Source organism: Falco peregrinus, chromosome 2 (assembly GCF_023634155.1).
Source record: "Falco peregrinus isolate bFalPer1 chromosome 2, bFalPer1.pri, whole genome shotgun sequence".
NCBI classification, from domain to species: Eukaryota; Metazoa; Chordata; class Aves; order Falconiformes; family Falconidae; genus Falco; species Falco peregrinus.
The window spans coordinates 20957581-20984919 of NC_073722.1; the positions used below are offsets into that span (position 1 = coordinate 20957581).

Below are 27339 nucleotides of genomic sequence, written 5' to 3' on the forward strand. Positions count from 1 at the left end.
CTGTGCCAGAAGTGTGTTAAAAATCAAGCAGTATGGACAGCAGTGGGACAGTGTGTGAACTCTTGCTCAGGTACAGGTTTATTTACTACTACAATCACAGCCTAAGGAGGCTGACACAGTGGGAGGTTATTGCATGGAAGGACCAAGAAGTGGGTGAAAACACTGATGCGTTTAAATATCAAGGTGTTACAAAACCACTAGATCACATGCATTTCCATGTGGTAATCCCCATTTCAGATGGAAAAGATACTTTTTACACTCCAAAGTGTACAGACACCAAAACTCTTCTCAGCCCATGCAGGGAGGGCTGCTGACATCCCTTGCTGCTCGCTGACACTTGCTACCACTCAGAGTAGGCAGAAATATTGTTGCGCAGCTTCCCTTTGTTTTCCTTCATGTTTTCTTTTGGGAACCCTGATGGAACATCTGATATTAAAGAGACCACAAAGCACTGCATGCCTGGTTCTCTCAACATTACTGGCAAAGAGCCAGAAACAGAGTAATGAAACTACGAGCAAATGAAAACCAGCTGTAAGTTAAAGGCAGTTCAGTGTACAAGAGAGTTTAAGGAGCACTAGTGACATTTCTTGAGCTTCCAATTTTTGTTCTGATTTGTTTTGCAGAAGAAGCTCCCAGCCATAAGGTGCTAAGACATGATATCCCTAGCAATGCCAACCAACTACTTAGAACATGGCTATGAAGAATCACAGTCAATGACTTACAACATGCTCTAGCATATCTGGGATATTCCCGAGGATCACTGTTCAGTAGGCAAGATTTTTACAAAGATAATCTTTCAGGATAGTGTATATATAAGATTAGGATGTCAAGTTACAGTCTTATTCACCTGATAAGGTGGGAAGTAAGTTAGCCACCTTTCAATATGGGTAGCATACCATCCAGGTGCTAGGCATCTCTTTTGGAGAGCTCTGAGCTCAGATGGGGCTCGAGGTCCAGCTGTGATCACCTGGTAGAAGCTGAATTTTAGAGCTGCAGGGTCTTCATGTGATCGCTGATGCTGTAAAAGAAGTTACATTGCTGGAACTTTACAGACCACAAAATGGGAAAATAAGACATACTGACCTGGCCTTACTGACAAACATTTTTTAATCTATCTTTTATTTTGAGCATGAACTAGATAACTGTGTCTATAAACTAATTTTTGTATGTGCTGATTACATAAATTAATCAAGTTAGCAAGCATTTTTACATGCTTATATTACAAGGAGACTTTTGAAAAGGTGGTTTCCGGTATTTTAACCCTTGAAAGATTTTCAGGTTGACATTGATAGACACCTCAGCCCACGGGTGATCATATATGGTGCACTGACTGACAAATAAAAGCTTGTATTACCCAAACTCTTTCTGTACATACTCCCTGAAAGGATATACAGAGAAGATTCAAGGTGGAAACCTTGGTATGTGCCTGCCCCTGTTCTTCGAAGTGCATACCTGATACCAGGAATATGCCCGATCGGATGGGTCGATGAGGATGGTGATGATCTTGGCCTTGGGGATGAGGGAAGCAGCTCGCTTAGGAGCTTCCTCAGAATGGAAATAGTTGGCACTTTTCTCAAAGAGGAAGTCCGTGGTGACATTGGAAGGAGTGGGGAAGAAATCCATGTACCTAGGAAAGCAACATCATTCTCAGAATTACTTCGAAGTCACAGAGAGACTGACAAATCTGTTAAGTATATTTTATTCTAGAAAAACCAATTAAAACAATAGCCTAATTGCCAAATAAAAGCAAACAGAAGTTTACATTATATTTTTGATCATATTTCACTTGGTACTAGCTTTCTTCTTCTCACTACATATAACCAGACATTGCAGCTTTTTTTTTTGGTAACTGGATGAAAATGTTATGATATTCATATATTTTCTTAAAATTAGTGAATTCTCACTTTTCAGTCAGAACAAACTCCCATCAAAGTCAAAAGCAGAAAATGAGTTTTCAAATGTGACCTTTTGCTGACATCGATTACAGAGCAAAACCATAAGAAAAAGATACTCAGTATCAGAATTGCTTTTACTCAAAAGAGAAAAATGCTCATTTATGCAGGGAAGGGGCACTGGAAAAATCCCCTCCACAGCTTCATGATGTAAAAGGTTTCTAAGCAGTGCCAGCATCTTTCACTTATTGTTCTTTAAGTCACATTTAGGTGAAAATATGGGTTGTATTCCTTTTAGTTTTCTTTGTGAGCCTTCCTCATGTGTTATGAAGTTAAAGTTACTTTTCAGCAATCTCCTGTGTCACACACAGACTTCTTTATCCATGGCCCTCAGACCACTTTTCATTACTGCATGAGAAAAGAATAAATGGGAAATGCTGGTCTTCTTGATTTTTGAGTTAAATTCTGTACTGATATAATAAATGTAATTTAAAACAACCTCTTCTGAAGATCATGCTTAAGGACTGAAATTTCTTCCAGTGCTTAGACTTTTTTCTATTCATCATGAGTTACTTCTACTACAAATTACATGCTCCTGTTTGAAATTGCGACCATTGCAGCCAAGGCCATCAGTGGGATGGAACTGACCAGTGCACATGCAGTTTTCTTTAGGATATGGATCTCACAAGGTGATGATTAGCACACAGGCACCCATTACAAGGTACTTAGGGAAAAGGAAGGAACCTACAGTTGTTTAAAGAAACTGAAGTCTGTGACACCCAATTCTGAGAAGTTAATTCTTATGAGGGACTTCTATTGTTTTGTGCTTCTTTGGCACATGAATGGATTTCTGTTGTCAAAATTGTGCAAGAGAAGTGGGCTAGCGTTCCGGTGACCATTTTAATATGCATTAGGTAAGGAATAATAGCTGTGGATTCATTCAAGGTCTTACAAGTAGTGGCTGGTAGATTACCTTGTACCAGAGACACCTAAATGACGTCACGTGAATGGCTGATGGACAGGTAGGTCCCTGCATAATATGCTCCAAGTTGCATTCAAAAATTCTGCTACAACGCTGCATAGCTATTGCTAGTCTCCCATGCAGACTGTATGGGAAAAAGATGAAATAAGAGGACAACCAAACAGAACAGAATGAAAGGCTGTCACTGCCCTGCTAGTTTATTGTTTATATCTGCCTAATGCTAATGCAAAGATCTGAGAATATAAGACTGTTTCATTGAACAACAGACTCTATTTCCCAAAAATATTAGGGCTGATTTGATGAAAAGGATGAGGCTATACCAATTTCTGCTCACAGATAAAATTATTTGCAACTAATGACTCAACCTGACCGTGTGACCTCATGATGTTTTACCAGCACATCAACAGCGAAGAAAACAACTGGCTTTGAAAGAAGCAATAGGCACTACAGGCAAACCTGCTCCAGATCATGTATCGTGTCATGATGCTGCTCCGCTGAAGGCCTGGTAATAGACTGAGTAAATACAAGGCAATGAGGACTACAACCTTACATGGAAACATTCAACATTAAATATGGGACTATACCAAATTTTGGAAAAAAGTTAATTGATTCTTTAGATAACATGGCAAATTTGGAAAAAGTAGAAGTTGATGTGGTGTCAAGGAAAAATGCTAGAGAGATCGGACCAGGTGGGGTATCAAGAGGTTACAAAGTTTAGTCTCAGCATTTCTGCTAAACACAGACTGCAAAACCCTTGCCCAGTACCTCATTCATGAGACAATTACTAAACTCGACAAGGGCAAAGCTGAGAAGGCTTTAGAGAAACTCGGCTAAGAAATCTGTAACAATGCTTACTAAAGAAATGCCTGGCTGGTTTATTTAGATTTCTCCGTTTCAGGAACAGAGAGATCAGTTCTCATCTTGCTGTTCTGTCATCTCTACTGGGAGATTACAATATACCTCTATACCTCTTTCAAGATGGTAGTACTGAGGTTGCCAAGGGCTGAAAGAACCTTTTCCTGCTTCTGTAGTTAGCCTTGGTCTAAATGTGAGCTCGGACAAAGACAAAGTCAGAGTCAGCCCTGGGAAAAAGCTGTATCTCCACAACCATAAAAGAAATTGAACTGATTGTTATTTGTGAATACTCTTGCCTTGAAAGAATCCTAGCCAATTAACGGACTAATGAGGAGAGACCTTGTATCTAATTACCATTTGGTAAGCTCATTACATGCCAGCATTAAAATACACTATCAGATTGAAGGTCTGAGAGATTTGTCTGGCAGCCAGAATGCAAATGTAAGAGTTAAGAAACTACACCAATGGGTAGCTCTGAGCATCCAAGACTTAACTGTGAGAACCTGGCAGGGGTGAGTGGGGCATGTAGTGCAGAGGTGCAAACAGCCAAATGAGTGCTGCAGAGTGAGAACCTGTCAAAAAGATGTGCCTGGTCTGTACAGGCTGACCACTGGGACCTTTACGCACCAGTGCTGTATTAGGATGAAGGTAATTTGGCACATGTCGAGCAGCCAAATGGTATCTGCATGTGAGGGAAGTGGATACGGCAGGAGGAACGCGAGAGGCAGCAAAGTGCTCTTGTAGCAGCATGAAAACATTGACTTTGTGGAGGAACTGGCTCACTGTACTTCGGCTGGCTCTGTCAGTGTGGACCCGCTATGCCTCGCTTGCATGTCATCCCCACTGACTTCAAAAGTCTCAACAGCAAGGAGTCAGCTTTCTAATTCCCAGTCACTCAGCCAGCACCTCTCTATCGGTAATAACTGGCTGACTCACCACACTTGGTAGCAGGAATCTGCTGCAACAATTACAACTCCGTAAAAACTAAGCGACTTAAAAAGAAATTGGATCTGACGTATCTGCACTAAGACCATATAACAGTGTTTTCACCCTGTTAATTTTATGGATGAATACAAAGTCAAAGGCAATAAAACTATTTTCCCTTAAGCTGGGGGCAGCAGGGGGATGAAACAAGACAAAATATCAATAATCTTCTACTGGTGCTCCCCAGCCACTACAGCACATTACCGCTTTTCATCTTGCAGTGTTTTATACTGCAGCATTTTCTGAAAGCAAGAGAAATCAAGAATGACCTTCTCGGTGTAGCTATGTCCGCTGATTCCTGGTAGTGAAGATGGCAGCAGTGACACCGACTCTTTTTTAGCACCACTTACTAACCCTGCAGAGACACCAACATTCTCCTAATGAGCTGTTTTTTGAAAAACATTTTGAGAGGCTTTCCCTGTCCCCTTTTTACCTGATTGATATTTCCAAATCCTATTTAAAGGAAAAATTGCCTCTCCTTGATATTACCTTTTTTTTCTCTTAAGAAATAAGATTTCCAGCAGGAATATAGTTTTTGCCTCCATATATCCAACTAACAACCATTACTGTCCCAACTTCAAAGGCACTTGTAATGAGAAATACATATTTTGTTGCTGTTTTCCATATTAATACATGGATATTTGCAAGACAGCCTCACAAAAGTTGTGCATTTGTAATATTCTGTAGTAAAATTGTTATTCAGTTGCATTTATTAACCATTTTAGAAGGACACTGAAGGTTATTTTTGTTTATCTCACTCTATGTATAAACAGTTACCATTACCAACACTAACGTCATTTTTGTATTGTTCACAATATATAAACTTTTATATTTATACTAATAACCCATCTTACCAATCAATCCCCCTGTGGTAGTTATTTCTATTAAAGAACTGTACCTCCTCAAAGGTTTTTGGGCTGGGGGAGTTACTAATGATGGAAGGATGCATGATCAGGAACAAATACAAGGCTGTGGTACCTGCAAGTAGGATAAAAGTCCAAGATTTAAAAAGTCCAAAACATACACACACATTTTTTTTTCCCAGGTTCATGCTTGCAGATGGACTAAATCATTTTTATTCCATTTCATTTCAGTAAGGGAATGCTGATTTATGTCACCTAAGAATCTGTGCTTTCTGTGCTTTTAAATTGAAGACATTTAAAGAACTGCGAAGAGTTAACACAGAAACTGGAGGGCCAGTGCTGAAATCTGGTTTTCACACTTTTAGTAACTGTGTTTTAAAAATAATTACTGGTTTTTATGAGACTGTCTCAAAAAATAATTTAAAAATCTTGCACTCAGTAGCTATTGAGGACTGGCGAAGACGAAAGAAGCACATAGGCAATTTTCTGATTACAGAGAAGAAAATTAACCATTAAGTGAATTTATAAACTACTGCAACCTTGCAATTCAAACTGTCCGTTAGGAACTTCTGGGCTTGAAATAAATGTCACACAATAACAAGTTTCTATAAATAAGACACTAGCTGGACAGACAAGAACTTGCAGTTAAGGATCTACACCATGTGAAAAACGGCTGTCCTTTCCTCCTTCCACTTTGACACGATCTTGTCTATCTTGTTGACATCTGTCAAATGAAGCCAAAAAAATCCAACACACACTTGAACCCTGTATTTTCAGTATGTGTACTGTCTTTTGTTGTAACTTACATTATTAAACTATATTTGGATGGTATCTGAAAATTACAAAAAAAAAATGCTTTTAGATGATCAAGAGCTATACACAGCAGTCTGAGTAAAAAGTGATTAATCGGAATAATTATTTGAACTTACACATAGCCTATCTTGTTGAAATACAGTAAAATCTCACCAGTTTTCTGTGGTCCTACAACCAAGAATTTTGGTAATCTATCACAGGTTTTTTCTTTAGACCAGATATCTCTGTGCCGTTTGTCATCACAGGGATTCTAAAATGGAAAAGAACAACTAAGAATTTCATTGGTAATCACAACTGATAAAGTTCTCAAATTCTGTTTATATAAATTACCATTTTTTCACCAACGTACAAATATTCTTACCAGAAAAATATTTTTTCCCTTATGACAAAACCCCACATTATAAAGGTAATTGCAATGTAACCATGTAACCAGGGCAGAAACTGTATCTCTTAAGTTTTTTGATTTAGGTTTGTGGGTTTTTTTAAGAGATAAGTATGTTATAGAAATGTGGTTTTCATTAGACATATATATAATTGCCCCAGCTGTTCGACACACTCCGGGCCAAGATGATTTCTTGTATGAAACATCAGTATGCTCAGTGGAATTATGACAAAGACAAATTTGATCCCACATACTTAAGATGTGGGAATATTTCAAAATCAATTGATCAATTGCATACAAGTTAGGAAGACCTGAAATTGCTAATGAGTTATCTAATTACCGACTTTTGCGTTACTCTAACAGCTACCACCCCACACACGCCATAGCTCCTAAGCTAGAAGAGTAAATCATTTATGATTTAAGGCTTTCCATTCACAAATACATATTCTAATGGTCCAATTCAAATCAGTACATAACATTGAATCTTGTTTTTCCATTTGCTGCTTTACAACTGAAGCAGTTTAAATTTGTTTTAGAAATGCTGCTTTCAAACAGTTTTTAACACTGTTGTTTGGCAGTACCGCACTGAGATGAAGGGAGCTGCCAATCTTCTGCGCTTAGGAAAATTTAACTGTATTCAGATTCATGTGCATTATAGACAAAAGACACCATATTCAGTGACGTCACTGTCACTGTTACTTAGAAATGTTTTTTCTAAGTAATTCTAATTTTTCAAGTTATTTGGCCACAGGCTAATTTCCATTTCTTCAGTTCATCCTTTTTTAACATTATGCGATATTCTTGACATTTTTTCCCCTAGTCCAAGGTTTTAACCAACAACAGCACGAATTTCCAGATGTCTACCAAAGCTCAAATCTGCAAACTCATACTCAGATTCTAAGTTGGCAATTCTTCATCCAATGCTAGAAAACATTTAAGTAAGCAAGCTTAGATACATTTTTATGTTTGATTTAGTGAAATTTGCTCCTTAGAATATTTGTACCAAGTCACCTCAACAGGATGATATTTGGGATATCTATTATCACTGTGAGGACACATGTACCTACAGCGCTCTGACATTCCCCTGAACTGGTTGAACCATCCCCAGGCACGTGCAAGAAGAACATGCCAGCGTGCACTGCTTGGTGCAGCAGTTTCTCCTTAAGGACTGTGCTTGTCGCACTGGGTGATGGGCTGAAGACGTGTCAACTGCAAGGTCAGCGCAGGCTTCAGTCCTATCAGGTCCTCACATTCCTGCTATTTTCAATTTGCTCAATTACGAGCATAGGATAATCAAGCAGCAGAGTAAATAACATCCATGTAATAAATTCTGAAAAACTTCTTGCTTCATCAGTTCTTGGCCTTTTGTGAATAATTTTCTAATCTGTCTAATCTATTTCTACTTGGCTGATCAGTTTTAGCATTAAGGTAGCCATGGTCTTAATGCTCTTTTCTCTTTTTGGCTGCCCTCTCCTCCTCACACATTTGGAGAAAAGTTCATGTCTTTAATGGCCAGTCGCTAAAATATGCATATATCTCTGTCAACTGCTTCATCCCTGCAGGTTCAAAAGGAGAAGAGAAACAACATAACATTTACCTTTCCTGCGCTTCCCACATCTCTAAAAGCAAGTAAAATCATAAATAAAATGTATTAAAGATAATTTTAATTACACATCTTAATACATATTAATTTTGCAACCTTTCTATGGAATTTAAGCGACAGGGAATAACAAGCACATACACTGAAGCCTCAGTAAGCTGCTTCATGGAACCAACTAGTAACTCTAACAATATTACTGCTTTCCTCTACAAGAAACTGAAACAAAAAACTCCAGAAAAAACACCATCAAGACGATTTTCTTCTGATCTCTTCATCAACAAATGTGCCTACCTGCCAGAGAGGGTCCTTTTGCTCAGGGAACAGTTCAAAATACTTGTGAGCCAGCTGAACTGGAGGAAGAGTCTGCAGTTTCAGGTTTGTCCAGGTATGAACAAAGTTGGCCAAATTCACAAAGGTGTATAACCCCAGGCGGTCGTTTCCATAATTAGACAAATGTGTCATGAAGATGCTAATCTTTAGAAAACAAAACAAAGCAAGCCGACATTGACTCTTGGTATCACTAGATGGCAGTGTAACCACAGATAACACAAATTCAATTTGCATTTTGCTCTTAAAGCTGCAAGACTTTGGATCACATTTGCGTAGATTTTACTGTCCTTGCTCTTTGTTGAATTACATCCTCCTTCTCAAGTCAAATCAGTGTAATCAATGAAGAAAATGGTGGAATAGGTACTATGAGCTCTGTGCAAACTAGGATAGGCAATCCTGCCCCAGGGTTGTATACAATATTTACATAATCTTTATGTCAATTTACTTAATGGAGCAAAACAGCAAAAACAATACTCACAGTTTTACTTCCAGTGGAATACAAATGCAATATGAAAAATGTGAATTATGCTTACATGGAAGAGTAAAGTCAGAGATCAAGAGGACAGCTCACCTCTACTGGTATGGTTTAAATCTTGTTGCTCCTACTCTTTAAGTTTTTTAGGATAAGTAGCTTATCTCTTCTACAAAGCTATTCTGCAAGCACTGGGCAGATAGTCTGATCATAGGCAGAAACAAAAAATATCTGAAACCTGATTGAGTACTTTCAAATAATTGTGCATTAAATACTCCCAAGTGAAAAAGACAACAAAACTCAATATCCCATCAGTTGTAAGGCTGCTTGCATTTTGCTCTTCCAACAGCTGACTATGAAATTGCTAGTCAAGATAAATCCTCCCTGGTACATCCCTTGCCCCAGCTGCACTCTCACACTCCCAATGGAAGCAATGCTTGCCACGAAGGCTTCTCACAGGAGGGGCACATCTGGATGCATGTAAACAGTGCTGATGAGCAGCACAGGACTGCAAGGATGGTCTTGCAGGGACTGGGGAAGGGCTGAAGACTAAAACCTCTGTTTTGTGAAATGATCCACTTCCAAAGTAATTTTTCCCTGATGAAACAGTCTGCTCTTACACCAAAATCTGCAAACCCTTGCTCTCTAGCAGTGATGGTTTCTTTTTAAGATTATTTTTAAAATAGGAAAACTCTCCCAAGATAAATTTGCCAGACTAATTTCCATTAAAAAATCAGAAACACGACTCTTCTTATAAATAAATCTGCTAATGCCATGAATGGGCAATTGCTATTTAAGGTAAAACTTGATGTAAGCCACTTTAAAAAGGTTTACTACGGCCATAATTCTGAAATTAGTTCAGGAACTGAAGTTAATCTTTTGCAAAGGAACTCCAGCCTGCACTTTACAAAAGGAAAAAAAAAAAAAAGGAGTGAAAAACTGGTATCTACAGCTGTATTCTTTTGTTTCAGAGTATTTAAAACACCACCTTCCTTTGATATAAAATGTTCAAAGCTACTGAACTGTTTTTGAACACCTAACTGTAATGCTACAGGATACTTGCCGTGACTGGACACAGAAACTGTGTTTTATTAACAGTGTTATTTGGTGACACCTCTTACCTTATAAAGTGCGGCCTTCAGTTTGGCTGACTTAAGCAAAATTAGAAGACATACACTGCTAAAACACTAGGATACAATCTTCCTTTTCAGATAGGACTGACACTGAAAAAACCCCACCCCTCCACTTTAGGGAACCAATAATTAACAATTTACCTAAATGTATAACCTTTTCCCGTTTCCTCTTTCATTTCAGTTCTCAAAGCAGGAAAAGACCAGCTGTAAGACTACGTTGTTCTCAGCAAAGACACGCTCTGAGGGTTTCTGTATAAAAAGGTACACTTGTTTTCTTGACAGCCCCTTTCTTTCCTACACGTGGGCTGACCTCTGACGTTTCTAATGTCAGTTCACCTCCTGGCAACTCCTTACCTGCCAACAACTACAGCCCTGCCGTGGAAGAAAAAGCAAGAGAACTTGAAAAGATTGCTAGTTTGGGGAAAATAGGTATTATCTTTTCCCCGAAGAGAATATCACTTTAATTTTAAGAATGTCAGAGTGGAGGCTGAAAACTGATTGGACATATCACCATAAATAATTTCCAGAGTATGAAACTGTCAATGAAGGGCAAAAATATATCAGAGACCCTAGTTCCCAATTTATGGTTATTTTTTTATGTCAAATACTTTATGGTTAAATATTTACAACAAAAAGAAAGATAATCAAATGCTGGTAGGTCTTATAAAGTCCATACTTTGTGTAACCAAATACATGATCCAACATACAACTTTACATTGTAGAAAAGGTCTCGTTCACCTCTATACGGCATCAAAAACAGTACAGATAGCTGAGACTATCTTCCAGGAAAATATGAACAAAAGTTTTTCCCCTTCTTTTGGTGCTGTACAAACAAATTCCTAGTAAAATCACTACCAATCCTTGTGTAACATTAGCAAAGGACAATCCTGTGCTTCATAGAACAATGAAATATTGCTGATCCAGGGCCTAATCCACCCGATCTGCCCTTACTCTTGCTTTTAGCTGCAAAAGGTCTTTACAGGCTAAGCTAGCAGCCTGTGTAGCTAGCAGGAGCAAATTGCTGCAATGGCCACAGTCACACTTCTCCGAGCAGGATCTTGGACTGTGCTGCACACCAGGGATGCTGATGAGAGGTAGCTTACGGTACGTGGTGCCACCTGCCAGCCACTCTTTCCTACTCTAGGGGTGTTCCTGCGAGTTTCTCAACAACAGCTACGCCAGCCACAGCACTGGGAGAGACGTATAAGCTGATCCTCTGGTTTCCCTGGTTCCAAGGAGAAACTGATATTCAAGTGCCATTTTGAGGGATTTCACCTTGGCGCTGGCCCAGCTGCAAGGGATGCTGTGTTGCTACCCGCTTCCCTGCCCTCCCACCAAGCTGTGCAGAAGGACGGAAACTCCTACCATTAATTACCCTTCCTTTTGCAGGTGTGCAGTTTCACACCCAGACAAAACACAGTTACTACTTGTTGCCTTCTATACTGAGTTACACTGCTTTGTTTTGCTGTATCACACACATTCTGTTTCATGCAAACAAGTTCTAACTAATGAGAATGATTACTCTTTCCGTGCCAACTAATAGTTAGCATGCCACGCTATTGAAGATTTACTCTCTTGAAACCACATACCAAGAGATATAAAAGGAATCCTTTGTGGGCATCTCAGAAGACTAGACCTAGTAAATAACACTATTTGTTCAATAACCTTGCACCTCTGGGAAATGCTGCAGAATACAAATAGAGCTTCAGGTATTTCTTTATTCCTTCTTCAAAAGGGAAGCAGCTGTGAATGGATTTACATTTACTCTAATAAGCATTTTAGCCTACCTTTCAGTTAAAAAGAACTTACTTGATTTTACTATTTCCAGCCAACTTCCAAAATAATTTCTTTCAGGGCATCTCAGCATTTTCTTTATCTTAGTGCAAGAAGGATCACCCTTTTTAGCTGTTCCTCATAAACAAACTATCATCTTGGTTGCACTTCAATGCACAGTCTCCACAGGATTTAATATCTTTCATGACGAGACTGAAATGGAATGCAGACAATTTTTAAAATGATGGTTTGGGACTAAATCTGGCCTCTGGGCAGCAGCTCCTTTCTCATTCCCACACATTTTCAGATCAGAGCAGTAAAGGTGCCTTCCTGTACTCTGCCTTCTCACAGAGCCTTATAGGCAACTGTACGACCCGCTCCTTTCAGCTGCTCCTTAGTATTTCTCACTCCCTCTTCCCCAGAATGAAAGGGCAGAGGGCTACTTCTGTTTTGCTCTCCTTCCCAAGCTCTGATTTTATTTGGGATTCTGACTAGTACTGCAGGGATGTAAGGAAATGAGGACAAGCGCTCAGATAAACAGCTTTTATCTTTTTGAATGCTCATTCTGGGCTGTGTATTTCCTTACTACAATAACACTTCCCAATTAGAGGCAATAGCTTCTAGGTCAACAAATTAGAGTTGAGACCGAGATTGAGTTCCTGCTGTTAAATCACATGTACCAGGAAAAGATGAACCAGCATGATCTAATTTATGTATCAAGAACAGCGGAAACAATAGATGCTTGACAAACAACTTACAGAAAATGAAGGAAAAAATATGCAACAAGTTAACCCAGCTTCTAGTGATGGATGTTATTTTAGCAGGCTGGGTATTTAAAAAAATATTTATCACTACAAAATCAACACTATTAGGATGCTGCACCTATTAAAATTATACAGTAAGGACACTACTCACTAAGTTTCTACAATCTTGATAAGAGTTGTTTTCCTGGCAAAACCAGAGGTGCCTGCCTCCCAAAAGAATGACGTTACCCTTCATTCACAAGCACGAGAAGCCTCTCTTACAGCCGCTGGCTTGTGCCACTGTTGTATTCCTGGCTTCTTCCACCTGGTGTCAAGGGGTCTCTGTTTTCGGAAAGACAGGGACAAGAGGAACCATTCAAGGACAGTGGATTCCAGGGTATTTTTTTTTTTTTTTTCTTACCAAGCTCCCTGTGAAGGTCTGGAAGGGTCAATTATGAAGCTTCTCTACTTTGGGACAGAAATGATTTACGGTGAGCAGGACCAGCTGTTCTGATGGAAAACAGCAAAGAGGGTAGTTTGGGCTGGGCAGCCTGCAGATATTCCCACTCCCTTCCATGCATACCAATAAGCAAAATGTACCTTGCTTCGTATTCAAACTCCATTTTACACAAACATTTTGCAGATGAATAGGTTGCCCTTATACCTCACTATTAACTCTTCTTCATACTCCTGTTCATACCTCCTTAATGGTGTACAGCATCAGGAGGACTTTTTGATTTGGCTTCAGTTACAGTAATAAAGCAGGAAAGAAAAGAAGTGGCGATGTCTACAGCAGAGTGAAACAAATGAAGCACAAAACCCTCTAGAACAATAAAAAGCATGTAGAACAGGAGTCCACTAAGCCACTGGTCTCCAAACCTTTTTGATCACGCACACCTATTAGTAAAATTTTTTTGAGCGTGCATCCACAGTGTATGTATATTTATTTATAAATTATATAATTCTAACACTGAAATTCCAACGTTTTCTTCCCACACCTAGATGGATTATATTGCGTGGTCCCTGGGGTGCACGTGCCTCGCTTTGGAGACCACTGCACTAAGCTGTCAGGGTTGGACTGCAACCCAAGCGCAGAGAGGAGGCTCCCTTTCCACAAGTTAGCTGTACCCTCTTGGCCAAGCACCAGGGAAGTGGAGGGAGGACTGAGACCTGCAGTGACAATGATGATGTTAAGCAGATTTATTATTATTTTGGCATTTTCAACCTGGAGCTCGACGAGTTGCTATAAGAAAAAACCTGGTAATAACCATCTCTTGCAGACTGGGCACATCCTTCCTGTTTTTTACTGTATATAAATCTATTGCAGGCAATCCAACTTAAATAAATTCATAGTGTTAAACCAGTCATCGAGGCACTTTGGTCACGGGCACTGTGTTACCCTCCAATCTGTGCAACAGCATTAAAGGGGTGCACTGAGGCCTCCCAACTCAATGGAGTTAAGCACAACACTTTAAAATGAAGTTAAATTATGATTGACAATTAATTACATGATCTCTGCTAGGCACTAAGCAGATGCATTACCAATTTAGGTTATTGCTGATATTTTAGCTACTGAACAAATGTTTACAGGTCACAAGAGTATGTCTAACTCTCAGAATGCCTATATTCCAATTAATTTGGCATTGTGCACACTGCACTTCAGCTACCATCTCCACATTACTCAGAACAGTTTTGTTTCAGGTATTCAAAGACTCAGTAACAGCTGGTCTTGCTCCATGAGACTAACAAAGTGATAGAATAATGAACTAGATTGCAGTCTATGCTCAAATATGTATTTTTAGTAGTTGAAAGATATTCCTTTTAGACCTGTATGCTACCAGGAAAGCTGTGTTCGGTTCCACCACAGAGAAATTCCAGCTTGCAACTCCCTGTTTTGTTCTGAGGCTGTCCTGCCCATTTCACAGCTGTCATGGATCTGCCCACTTGCAAAGACACCAAGCTAACTAGCTGAATTTGATTTGTATAGCACTGTCTCCACTACAGATATAATGGAACCGGGGAAGATATATAGGATCAAACAAAACTACGTATTTGGTGTAGTTCTGAATTATTAATCTGATAGTCAGGAAACCAGAGTTTATTTTCAGCTGTTGCACAAACTTTTTTTGCCTTTCTCTGTCGATTGCTCGTTACCCTTGTGACTCAATTTCCCACTTGGCAGCACCATCCAAAAAGCTTGCTTCACATAGCTACCATGGGATGCCTATGACGAACCCCACACATCAGGGCTTAGGGAGGTACCTGCACATCAGTGTGCTTCTCAGCACAGGTGCTATCTTCCCTGCTTCTCACACTCAGCACGATCATATATGAGGTTGTGTGAAGTGAGACAGATAGGGAAGATGCTTTCATTTTTCTGTTTTCCTCTGTAGTCCCAAAGCCTGACTATTCATCTCATTCAGGGTCACATTAAGATACAGTAGGTTCTGCTGATGCTCATAAATTCTCTCATTTCTAGTGCTAAAGGAGATAATTTCTCCCTTGCTGCAAGTCGATTAGCTTAATAGCAGGTCTACTCACTGTAACTAGGGAGAGGTAAAAATTAGAGGAAAATAATACTTAGAACTGAATGCGTACAAAGATTACAATTATTTTAAGATCAATCCGACACAGGGCCTAAACCGTTAACAGCCTTGATCAGTACTGCTGTAACCATACGACGAAAACACAGCTGGCTACACATTAGTTTCATTGTTGGGCTGTCAACCATTTGAAGGCTTTCACCAAATTCCTCTCCACAGGGCATTTTCCCTTTTCTTTAGATCTGTAGACACGTAGTACTTTGCAAGGAAGTGTATGTAAGGGCATGTAATGCAATTACTGTATTCTGCTCTGTTTGTTTTTCTTGGGGACAGAAAAGGTATAGAAGATCTTAATGAACCATTGTTTTCCCTTAAACATTCATCTTTTAGGATAGCAAAGCTCCCGATCTGTGTCTTCCAGATATTTCAGGACTGGCTTATGTGTGCCTTCTACAAATATGAACTGAGGCACCTTAACTTCTACTACTGGATGCTGCTGAAAAAGGAAAAGCATACAGTATTGTTTTAGACCATGTCTCTCATCAAAGTTGCAGTCTAGTATTAAGAAAAATGGGGTTTACTAGATTACTTGGATTTTAGAATAAAAATATACCTTCCACATCATCATTTGAAAACTAAACCAAACATTAACAAATTGGAATAGACTTTAGGAATAAAATCTAAAGAACTGGTAGAAACCAGATGAGATATACTCAATGTCATATTGTTGATCTGCTTCATGAATTTTCCTATTGAAACTCTGCACTTAGAAAAACAGTCAGCTTTTCCATATATATATATATATATATATGTATATAATAAAACTAATATGTCCCTCCTGCATTTTTTCTGTTTATCTAGTGCAGCATGCTGCCTACAGAAACAGATGGCATCAGAGATACGCGTGAGGAAAGTACAGGATACTCTACATCTGGGAGATGCGTGAAAAATAATCCTCTATGAAAGTCCTCCCCGCTTTCAAGGGTTACCTAAAGCACGGAAGTATACATGGAATCCGTTATTACCAGATACTACAGGCAAGAATACCCAGTCAAATTTAATTCTGTATTTCAAATCTTGGTAAGTTCTTCACGTCAAAACCACTACTTTGGAGGAAGATCATGATACAGTTCTCATTAAAATTCTCATCCTCATTTAATTGGCTATCCTCTGGTTTTCTGTTTCAAGACAGCTAACGAGCTCATTGTCTAGGTTCTTCATGCAATTTCATAGTTGTTTCTGTTTTTTATCTCTTTTCAAATATAATCAATCTTGATCATTTTGATTTCTCTTCAAATTTGAGTCCTCCTCAGTCCTTCACAGTTCTCTTCATTCAACTGCCTCCAGTTCTGCACATAAGATTGAGTCTGCAGACTGTCCTGGATGGACCTGTACCATGGATTTCCACATCTTCATTACACAACTCTGCATTATTTTCAACTCTATTCCTTCCACAGCGTGCCAATGCCTTACAGAATAAGGAACATGGATATACCTATGTATTATCCCACTAATAGGAATGACAAATGGAAGGAAATGAGAAAAATCCTACTGACTTTGGTGTGCAAAATGTGCAGATTTACGTTAAGATTATTGATTTTTGTACATTCCCTGGAATCCGAATCAACAAACTCACAGATAGGAACCTTTCTCTTCTGTTACTGTGATATAATGTGCTGTTCACAGTAACACCTTAAAAACAGGCTTAACTATAAGCAAGTTATTTCATAGAACAGTGAACTCATATTCCTATTGTCTGTGTAGCACTGAGTAAGCTAACACACCGTTTGTGTCAACATAGGTGGCTGCCCATGCAGCCTCAAGGAGAACAAGTGCTGTTAACTTGTTTGCCTCTTACTCCACAGCCTCCATCAGCCCTGTGGGACAGGTGAGAATTTCAAGTGTTCATCTGACAATAGCTGCTCTAATAGCTGCTCTCATGGGACAACATGTACATCAGGACAGAAAATGCTGCAGTATGCAGTGCTGTCCTTAGCAGAATCCTCTTCCAGTCACAATTTCTACCTTTCCTGGAAAGATGAAGGGCGTATGGCCTTTATGTATACGTATTATCGTAACAAGCATAGCTACTCACCAAGACAGTCAGATTTGTTATGTTCCTGTTAATGATTGAACAGTACTGTCGCATATCAAACAGTTTTGCAACAGATAGCCTTAGTTACTCAGTTAATCAAGTTTTGGTACTTAAATCCATTGCAACACATGTGCAAGCTGAAAGAAGCTCATTTGCAACTTAGGTCTTTGAAAACTTTATTGTATCAGTGCTTTTTGAACCATTTTGGTCTCAGGTCTTACTTAGCTAATTTTATTGCACATGTTCCACATCAACTACAACAACCTACCATGGCTATGGCACAGATCAGTAACTAGTACAGACATATTTTCATAAAGAAGCAATATGTGTGCCTGTTCCTACTTGCAGATGAGTAAAATATACAGTGGCAGACAAAGAAATGTTCAAATAATCTTTATAAAGGTACGTTCAGTTCAGCTATGTTTAGTTTGGTTTGGTTCTTAGGTCTAATTATTTTCAGAGTGGTACAGAAGTATTGATAGTCTTGTCAGTATTGATAAAGATTTGCTAGCAAATCTGAGAAGAAATGATTGCAGTGTCTATACCTACCTCATCAAAATATCTATATCTAGATATATCTCAAACTCTAATTGCTTACTTCCTTTATCATTTAAAAGACATATTTAGGTGACTGGTACGATTTCATTCTAAGACACACTGAACAGAAATTTTGTTAATCCAAGAACTTCAATCAATATTGCAGACAGAGACAGATGAATCTGAAGTCACTGAAGATTCTAACAAGTTTATCTGGAAAAATACTTGTTAAAATATTTTAAAGTCAGTACAGTGCTATTAAAAATAGCAACAATGTGAATTAGTAGAACTAAGGCAAAGAGCAGCCTAACTGCATAAGATACTAATCACTACAGACTTCTACAATGCATGTTCTCCTTGTGGCTTTGCTAAAGAATTCCCTGGTTAGATCAGTGCAAGTCACACAACCTTCCTCTAAGTCAATTATTCAACCAATAATGTGGAGAATATAATGCCAGTATACTCGTAATACAGGGTTACTGAAGGTTACTTTTTCCTTTTTTTCCCTTTTTTTTCTCCTGTAAAACATTTTGTGCAAGATCCTGATATAGCACGATCTTGCCTAAGGGCCGCTGAAGTCAGCAAGATCTTTAACAGAAGACAGACATAAAAAATATTACTGGAAGAGCAGGTGGAGTGTTATATTACTACTTAGGCTCTATTTCAGCTTGGTGGCACTTCAGCATTCTAGAAGCCTTATGAACACAACGGGCATAGCTGTCAAGATCACTTTACAGCCACCATCAGATGGCAATCGAACCAGCAGTGTGAGGATATAAATGTGTACCACATAAATACAGCTAGGCCAACCACAAGACTAGCCACTCCAACAAACCAACCGTTAGTTCCCATATAAAATACAACTAGCAGAGATCACTTGCAGAGCAGGATTTCCTGATGCTTTTCTTGCCTGCAGGACTTTGGACCGTACAATAGCCTGGGAACAGGGCAATAATGCTGGTTCTCATGTCAAAAGCTTACAGATGCACATATGGCCCCATGGTTTTTTGTGGTTTATTCTGCCGAGTATGGTTGATCTCACATACGATAAGGAAGCAGAGCCTTTCTTGTGAATAGCTACCGTTACAACCAAACCACAAAGACATTTTGGGCTTTATTCTTAGGGGCTTTTATTTCAGTGTAGGGCACTCTGTTTCTAAAGCCTCAGCCTAGTAATTTACACCTCAGAAACTATATTAAGACCAGTTACCCAAATTAAGTCAGGAAATGTAACAGAGGATTTACATTGTTAGTTAAGTTAACATGTAGTGTTAAGATTTACATTTAATTTACACTCCCATTTTCAATTTTTGGAAACTAAATATTTATGTACTCACTGTTGAGAATATTTAGCTGACATTGTAATGATTCTCAGGTAATGTTTCTTCTAATTTTTGCATCGTGAGAAATAACGTTTAGAAAATGTCTCATAACGCAATTTTTGCATCCTCTGAAAAGCTGTGTGTTTTGTATTAAGAAAAGCCAGCAACTTTAATAAAAACACAGGAAAGCTTATGAAATCCAAAATACCACTTCATAATTAGACAAATTCTTAAAGCTACTTAGTTTTCACTTTAATGTTTAAATCTTTGCCCAACTCTGACTTGCATATTATGGTATAAATACACATAATACTTAGAAAGCACAAAGATGCAAACCCTAATCTTTAAATTGATTACATGCCAAGCTAACGCTTACCACTTGAGAAAGTGTTTATAAGCAGATATTTAAAACCAGATACATCATCTTTTCAAAGGAACTCTTTAAAGGGATTGCAATAATTTGTCTTGGGCAAGTTTTGGCCTAATATTAATTTACAGTTGTATTCAGAAAACAGCATATTTAACTCCTATTCTTTTACCCTGTACTGGGGACATCACATTTCTCGGAACCAGGTGATCACACAGTCTACATTACACTGCATAAATCAAAGATCTAATTCTAATATATCAAAAGTAGGCAGGCACGATTAAACTTCTATGATTAATACCAATAATCATGATTGTTTCACTGCTTATCTTGTCTTTCCCTCCATTCTCTTCATTCTTTTAATTTGAAAGGCTTATGCCTCCAGCATCCATATTAAAATTTGCTGTTTCTCTACTCTTTAAGACCCTAAAATAGTTTTTGGCTAAGTTGTGGCTGTGTTCCAATATGGAATATGGTTTGTCCTAACTCAAAATGTTACTATGCCTTCTTCTAAGTCTCATTTGTTAAGCTAGTAACTCTTAGCTAAAATCATATATTGACAAAGCATTGCTATGGTGCCAATAGCATCCATCCAAATAATTTTGCAGGTCTCACCTGTGTTAACAGACTGTGCCTGAAATATATATATTATCATAGTTAGGACTGGAACTACTGCCATTCTCTGGAAGAGACTACATGTGTGCTGAGGAAGTGAAATTTTTGTTCCCTAATTCCACTCTGTGAACATTAAAAAGGAGAACAAAACACAGGAACTGCTCTGAAAGAACCAAAACTATAGCCTGAAAGAATCTGAGGCTTGACAAACAGACCTCCATATAAACTGCTGAAGTAGCTGACAGAAGCCTTTTTCCTTTGAATTTCCATTAAATTATGGAAGATTAATAAGGGGCACAAAAATATTTAGGCTATTATTCCAAAGGATTTGAGTGGAAATATGTTTTGTTCCCTTTGGTTTTCTGAAAAAATGAGTCCTAGTGATTACATTTATATAAACCGGGTAAATTTTATTGGTATGTTTCATTTGGACTTCAGATGAGAAACTCACCTAAAAGCTTGTCTAAAAGGTCAATTTTGATGCAATTGACCTAATCCCATGCCATTCTGAAGTACTGTACTGTTCTCTTCTGTCAGTATTCCATAGTTTCATAGCCTCATTTGTTTATCCTTCCATTAAAGATAAATGAAGGGTTAGGCAGATGTATTAATTGCGTGGTTCATTTACTTGGATCTTTTCTTTGAAGCTGATATGAAAGAGCAACTAAAAATTCTCAAAACAGATTTAAGTGCAAGCACTCCTTGCTTGCAACTTTCTCAAACCAATAAGCGTTATCAACATTTCTGATTATGAATTTGGCAAAGCAGGAAAATGGACTTCATCTGACATACTTGTCTGCTAGTAGTATCGGTTCTTAATGCTTGAACTCTTTTAAAAATTAAAACTCAGGGTTCTTATTTCATGCAAAAATAAGGAAGAACAAGAAAGGTTTACACTACTGCATCACTGACAGAACTTGTCAGAAAAAGAATAGAGATTATCTTTGTACAACTAACAGAACATACATGATATTAGATATTAAATTAATTAACTGAAAAAGTAGAACTCACTGTGACTAATCAATACTATTGTGGAGACCCAGCTGATGAGCGTTGAAGAATTCAGTGACTTCTTTAACTACTTTTTTAAAAACATTTCAAAGTTACACTGTACTTACTGGATTGAGAACCAGTGTGAAGAACAACTCTCCTCCTTGAATACTTTTGTCTAGTTCCTTTGGGCCTCCAGGATATTCTTTATAGAAAATCGTGTGAGTGAATAGACCACAAGTTTGCCTAGGAAGCACCTGAATTTATTGAAAGGAAAAAAGAAGGATGTAAGAGACATTCACAAAACAAAAATATTTATACTTCTAAGGAAATGATACATGCCAGGTAACCAACACATAACTGATAATGTTCCTTTGTGATAACTGCTGGGTAGATTTGCCATCACAACTTTGCCAGAAATCAATTAAGATCTAGCTGAATTAATCGACTGGCAGATCAATAAACAGTGCTTACTGAAAAATACAACATTTTTATTATCAGTGAAATCATAATGTCCAAAAATTCATCACGTTTTGTTTGAAACTGGAGATCGACCTCAATCAGTAAGTTACAATTCAGCAACTTCCTCAAACTAATTTTGTCCATAACACCTGACCCTAAAACCAAATATTTGAAACCTAGTCAACAAATATTTCTAAAATGTTAAAATATTTTGAAACATAATCTGAAATACTATGTCTATGCTTTATTTATCAATTCTACTTTTTATTTGAATGATGGCTTTGTTGTAAATTTAAACTGGAAGTCGAAAGTCAATTATTTTTTTTTTGGCTCAGGCATCACGACCAGTAATAATTCTACACTGACACATGATGAATTTTGCCAATAATGCTCACACTGTAAGAAAGATCTGCCTCCCATTCAACTGTGCTGTTTTTTTTAAGACCAGTTGCAAAAAAAAGCCGCATAAACAAAAGTATTTTTAAAAACATGTAAAGAACAAGTCTTTTGAATAGGAAGAACTAATAAATGCAGTTAGGTTTTCCAGTAGAACTTCAAAATATTTTGTATCAACTTCAGAAAATAATTAACTGGAGAGTATTTTGTCTATTTTTAATAGAAAATAATCAGCTGAGTATTGACGTTTATGTGTAATTCTTAAACTAGGATTGTTTTCAAACTTTTTATTCCCATTTAGAACATTTATTATATGATAGCTTAAACTTTTAAAGCATACAAATCCCTTGCTTGATATAGACTGTGGCTTTGTAAATACTCCTTATTTCTTGTAGTTTAATTTCTCGGCATCCTTTCTGTCATGTATGGGATACTGGACCACAGATGGTAAACTGTGTTGTCAGAAAATGTATGAAATTTATACATTTGCTATAAACTTGTATATGCTTTTTAAAAACCTTTGGATTTTATCGTGAAATATGAGAACAATTCTTCACAGAGGCAGGCAATGAAGCTGTACTAGATGGGAAATGCTCTGGCAAATCTTACACAACGATTTTATTACTGAATGTATTCATCACTGTAAGCCCACAGATGTAAAATTCTAATGCATTTACCCTGGAGAACTGAAAGCCTGAGACACCCAAAACAGGTGGTTTTATATGACTGTTCTTGCTTGGAAATAGATTTTTGGCCCCAGTGTCCTTGTGTTAAATCCTATTACATGTCTTCAAATGACATGTTTTAACAAAAATTTATGAGTTTATTTTTGGAGATTTTGAAAGTCTGTCAGTCTGCCTCAAATCCTTCATGCCCCCTGAGCATATCCACAAACCTGTTATTTTACATGCAGCAATTGCTCTGAGGAGAACAAACTGTAGCTCAAATCTGTACGGTGTCAATTTTTTTCCTGGATGTCTGGAGATCATTTTAGTTTGCTTCATCCAAAAATAGATCAAAACTTTTAAATACTATTATTCTGCTTAGAAAAGTGGTATCCGTGGTAACTTGAGGACAATACCAGAATTCTGTTACATGCTGAGTGGCAGTCTTGCGCTAAGGCACTTGACCCTCTCCAAAACTGCTTGTTTGCAGCCAGAGGTGTAACACTGTACACACCCTAGTAGGATCTCTCCCATTCACCGCTCTCCTACATGCTCCAGAAGAAAGTTACTCGAGAACATTCCATCAAGCATTTTGGAAAGTTATTTTGAAACACTTCTCAGACAATATTAACAATACGGGACCCAGAAATAGCTTGCATCCTGGTGACCAGGCAGTTGTAACTTAACACCTTCCATATCAGCCGTGTAGAACCCCTTTTGGCAAACGCTGCTGTCAGTGAACAACGCTGTGAATTATGCGATACCAAAAAAGTGTGTGATTTGACTTGCGGCTGCCTCAACAGAGTGGTTTCATACCCTGGAGGGGTGTGTTGGGGGTGTGTGTGTCTCCCCCTTGCTCCAGCCTTTGGAGCGTTTGACCTGCATCCAGCCTGGTCACCTGCGCCCACAGCCTAGGCACAGCTCACATCTCTGTGTGTCAGGAAGCAAAATCAGGGCAACCGTGCACTGATCAAATGGAAGAAAAATTTGTATGCACAAAGATCCAGATTCTTACATGGCATAAACTGGCAGAACTCTTTCGCAGTTAATGGAACTATGCAAATTTAAAACCTGCTAGAAATCTAACTCATAATATTCTGTTAAAAGATGCAAAGCTGACTTTTTCCTTGAGCTCTCTAAACCAGTATTAACAGCAGGGCTAGATCAGTTAACAGCCTGTTAAGTGTTAACACTGGTGTGCCTGGAGGCCACCTTCATCAGCAGTATCATCATCAGCAACAGACTGATTTTAATTAACAAGATACTGTCAGATGTATCTTGCTACTTATGCATGGCAATATCTGCTTCTCACAATGTGAACTTTTGGGATACTGTGCTTTTCCACAAAAATAAATTGTTCATAAAACTGTAGAGTGGTTGTAATATGAACATCATAAATACAACTCACCATGATATTTTTGTGGATGAAGCCTCGTCTATACCTTGCAGGCTTCAGATGTGGGTATTCTTCTGTGCTGGTAACTCTGATATTCCAGACCTTTTTCCAGGCATCGTAAAGTTGAACATGTACTGGATAGACTCCAGAATGGTGTGGAGCCACCGCATAGCCCAAATCAGTTGGAATACCATGTTCCTAAAACATAAAAGAACAATGACTGCTTTCAAAAACTTAAGAAATTTGATGCTTTGGCACTTCTCAAATCCCTTGTTTGTGACAGCTCAAGAACTGGTCTGAAATGCAAATAGTGGTGATATCAAAATATGCTGATATGTAAAGGAGACGGAAGGCAGCATGGTCAGAAGAAACATAGGATTTTAATAGAAAAGCCTTTTAAATCAATATTTTTATGAGAGTGTAGGGAACAGTGATTAGATATATTTTACATTGATTTTTTCAATCTACATTAAACAGAAAACTTCTTTCAAGTTCTTGCAAGGAATTTGCTCACAAACTAAGAATTCAGAGAGGAAACTACTGGCACATATTCAACAGAACAGGTAGCCTTTGACAGTTACAAACAAAAGTGTGATTTCCACTACATGGGCCCTACACCATTATATGGATTGTTACCCAAATTTCACAGTCACTGCATTTCCTTTCTAGTCCACTTGAAACATAAAAACATATTCAGAAACCAGCTTAACCATTTTAGTGTCATTTTTAAAAAGGAGAAAGATAATCACTTGTAAAATTCTGAAGATAATAGGCAGATGTCGTAGACTAACCCCTTTTGTGGTACATCTTCCATTTTTGCAGACTCCTATCATTTATCTTGTTTACATACTGATCTTGCTGGTATTACCTTCTCTTGACATTCAATATATTTTGTTTCCAGTTTCTGGTTTCCAACATACTCTAATAAATTTTGACACCTTTTCTCCTTCCTTTCAGGTAACTTTTCAAAGGAACAGTATATAGCAGATATTTCTTTGATAGTCTGATTAGCAGAATACACTGTCCATAAGATGATGTTGTGTAGCAATGATTTAGGAAAGCTGCCTTTGCTCAACCTTTGAATTTCAAGGGTTTTTTTTGATTGTTTGCGCTTCTATAGTCATCTTCACCCTGTCTTCTAATTATACTTTGTGCACAAAGGTAAGAGTTGGTTGATACTTGAGTCTCTTCCTTTGAGTAAACTAGTTACTAAGGAATATGAAAAACTCTGTAAGTCTTATCGCAAATAAAAATGGGTGCGTGACCTTAGCAAAATCATCCGTCCTCATCTTTTCTGGAGGAGGACTGGACTACTGCAGGAAAGCTAATGACTTGAAAAGCTCAGATGGTCAGGATTCAGTATTAGACCTATCTGTTATAATTTAAATATGACAACTTTACTCCCAGCTCAAAAGAAAGCAAATTCACAAAAAGCAGCATTTGCTTTTGCTCTGGAAAACCATGGGAAATAAGACTTTAAAGATGTGAAGTGTGGAAGGGAAGAAAGCTATTATTTCCTCAATAAAGGGCTATTTTGAACCCGGTGTAACACCATGTGTAACAGACAGGTATGGTTTAATCACAGCCAAGAACCCTAATTTTTCTATATTTAAAAAAACTGGTGAAATTACTATTTCCTTTTAGCAATTTATGGCACACGTAATGGGGCACAAGATTTTACCACCCTGAGGCTGATGCAGCTTTTGGAATACTCATAAGGCTGTAGCATTCCCGGATAAGATCCAAACACCCCATCAGAGACCCCGCTGCACCCTGGGAGTATGTCGTCTGCTGGTTTACAGCTGGGGTGCACTATGTAATCTGGCAAAGTAGCAATGAGTAAGATCTGGCCTATTGGTTTTACTGTGTGGGGAGATAAAGAATGGATATGCCATCAGTTACACAGCTTTACACTATTCAATTCCATGGCAGATATTTCAATTCTTCTTCCTTTTACCTTTCCTACCCCCCTTAGGCATGCATAAACATTAGAAAGAAAAATCTTTACAGAGCATGTAAGCAATTGCATTCTCTAGTGCCCCATTTCATCTCCTTCATTCAGCTACAAACAAATGTCTGATTTTTAAGGGTTTTCCCCTCAAGTTTTACAATATGCAGTAATAAATACGTAATTAAAATCTTTCATTCTAATTATGAGCCTATCATCTTCAATGTATTAGTGTCTCTGTTATTTCTTAGTGACTGTAATTCCCAAGTTGCACATTTCACACACAATATACACATTCAGTTTGGTAATGCATGAGGCATGAGCAATTTCAGCCTCTTTCAAAAAAGCAGGATACTTATCTTTGTTATTAATTTAAATGCTTTAAGCAAATGAAACATAATGAGTAGCTTCACGTCTGTATGTCTATACATAGCTTCAGACATGAAAAACATTTAATATAAGGTATCTGTCAGTATTAAGAGCATTCAAAGTAGTGAAGAAAATGGAAACTCATGAAGTTACTTAAAACAGGGTTGAATATGAATGACTCTAACAACACACCTTAATGGTTACATACTGTAGACTAATCCCAGAGGATGTCTTAGGTCACAATGGAACTACAAGAACTTAATCTAATTTCCAGTGGAGCTTGCAACAGTACACAGATTCATAGAAAAACGGGAACTTTGGGCACTTGATTTTTAAATTTTCATCATTCTCATTTCTACTGAAATGCTTTCTTGAAAGGAAACAAAATTGAGCTGGCCTGTACTCAGTACAACTACAGTTTACTGTAAACCTGGTAAAATCTTTGGTTGAAAGAATGCATACATCTTACTTAAAAGCAAAGTTTTCAAATACAAATTTTAATTGCTTGATATTCTAGGTCTATCTCCTCTTCCTCCAGTCACTGACACATGGCCATAAGTGCACACTTTTCTGTTCTGGTATTGCAAATTCTGCTGCTCTTTCAAGTAACTAAATCATTACCTTCCAGCTGAAGAGCAACCAGTGTATTTTGCAAAGGGAGAAGTAAAACTAGGCTGTTGGAAGAGTAGATGTATTTATTTCAGCAAACAAGTAACGTTTGCTGAGATATTCTGATATAACACTTCTTTATGTCTTTGCATTGCACCATTTCTTCAGACAAATAATACATATCATTGCATGAAATTAACTGT

General features: G+C 38.0%; 1 protein-coding gene across 1 annotated transcript in view; it reads right to left on the minus strand.

Annotated features, from left to right (window-relative positions):
- Positions 1 to 27339, minus strand: part of LOC101915418 (bifunctional heparan sulfate N-deacetylase/N-sulfotransferase 3) — a 70061-nt gene that overhangs the window by 8217 nt on the left and 34505 nt on the right. The window contains exons 5-11 of the mRNA XM_055797202.1: positions 24223 to 24408; positions 21420 to 21548; positions 8663 to 8845; positions 6543 to 6639; positions 5568 to 5691; positions 1453 to 1627; positions 848 to 1018 (exon numbers count right to left, since the gene is read on the minus strand). Of these exons, the coding sequence (XP_055653177.1) occupies positions 848 to 1018; positions 1453 to 1627; positions 5568 to 5691; positions 6543 to 6639; positions 8663 to 8845; positions 21420 to 21548; positions 24223 to 24408 (1065 nt within the window). The remainder of the gene's footprint in view (positions 1 to 847; positions 1019 to 1452; positions 1628 to 5567; positions 5692 to 6542; positions 6640 to 8662; positions 8846 to 21419; positions 21549 to 24222; positions 24409 to 27339) is intronic.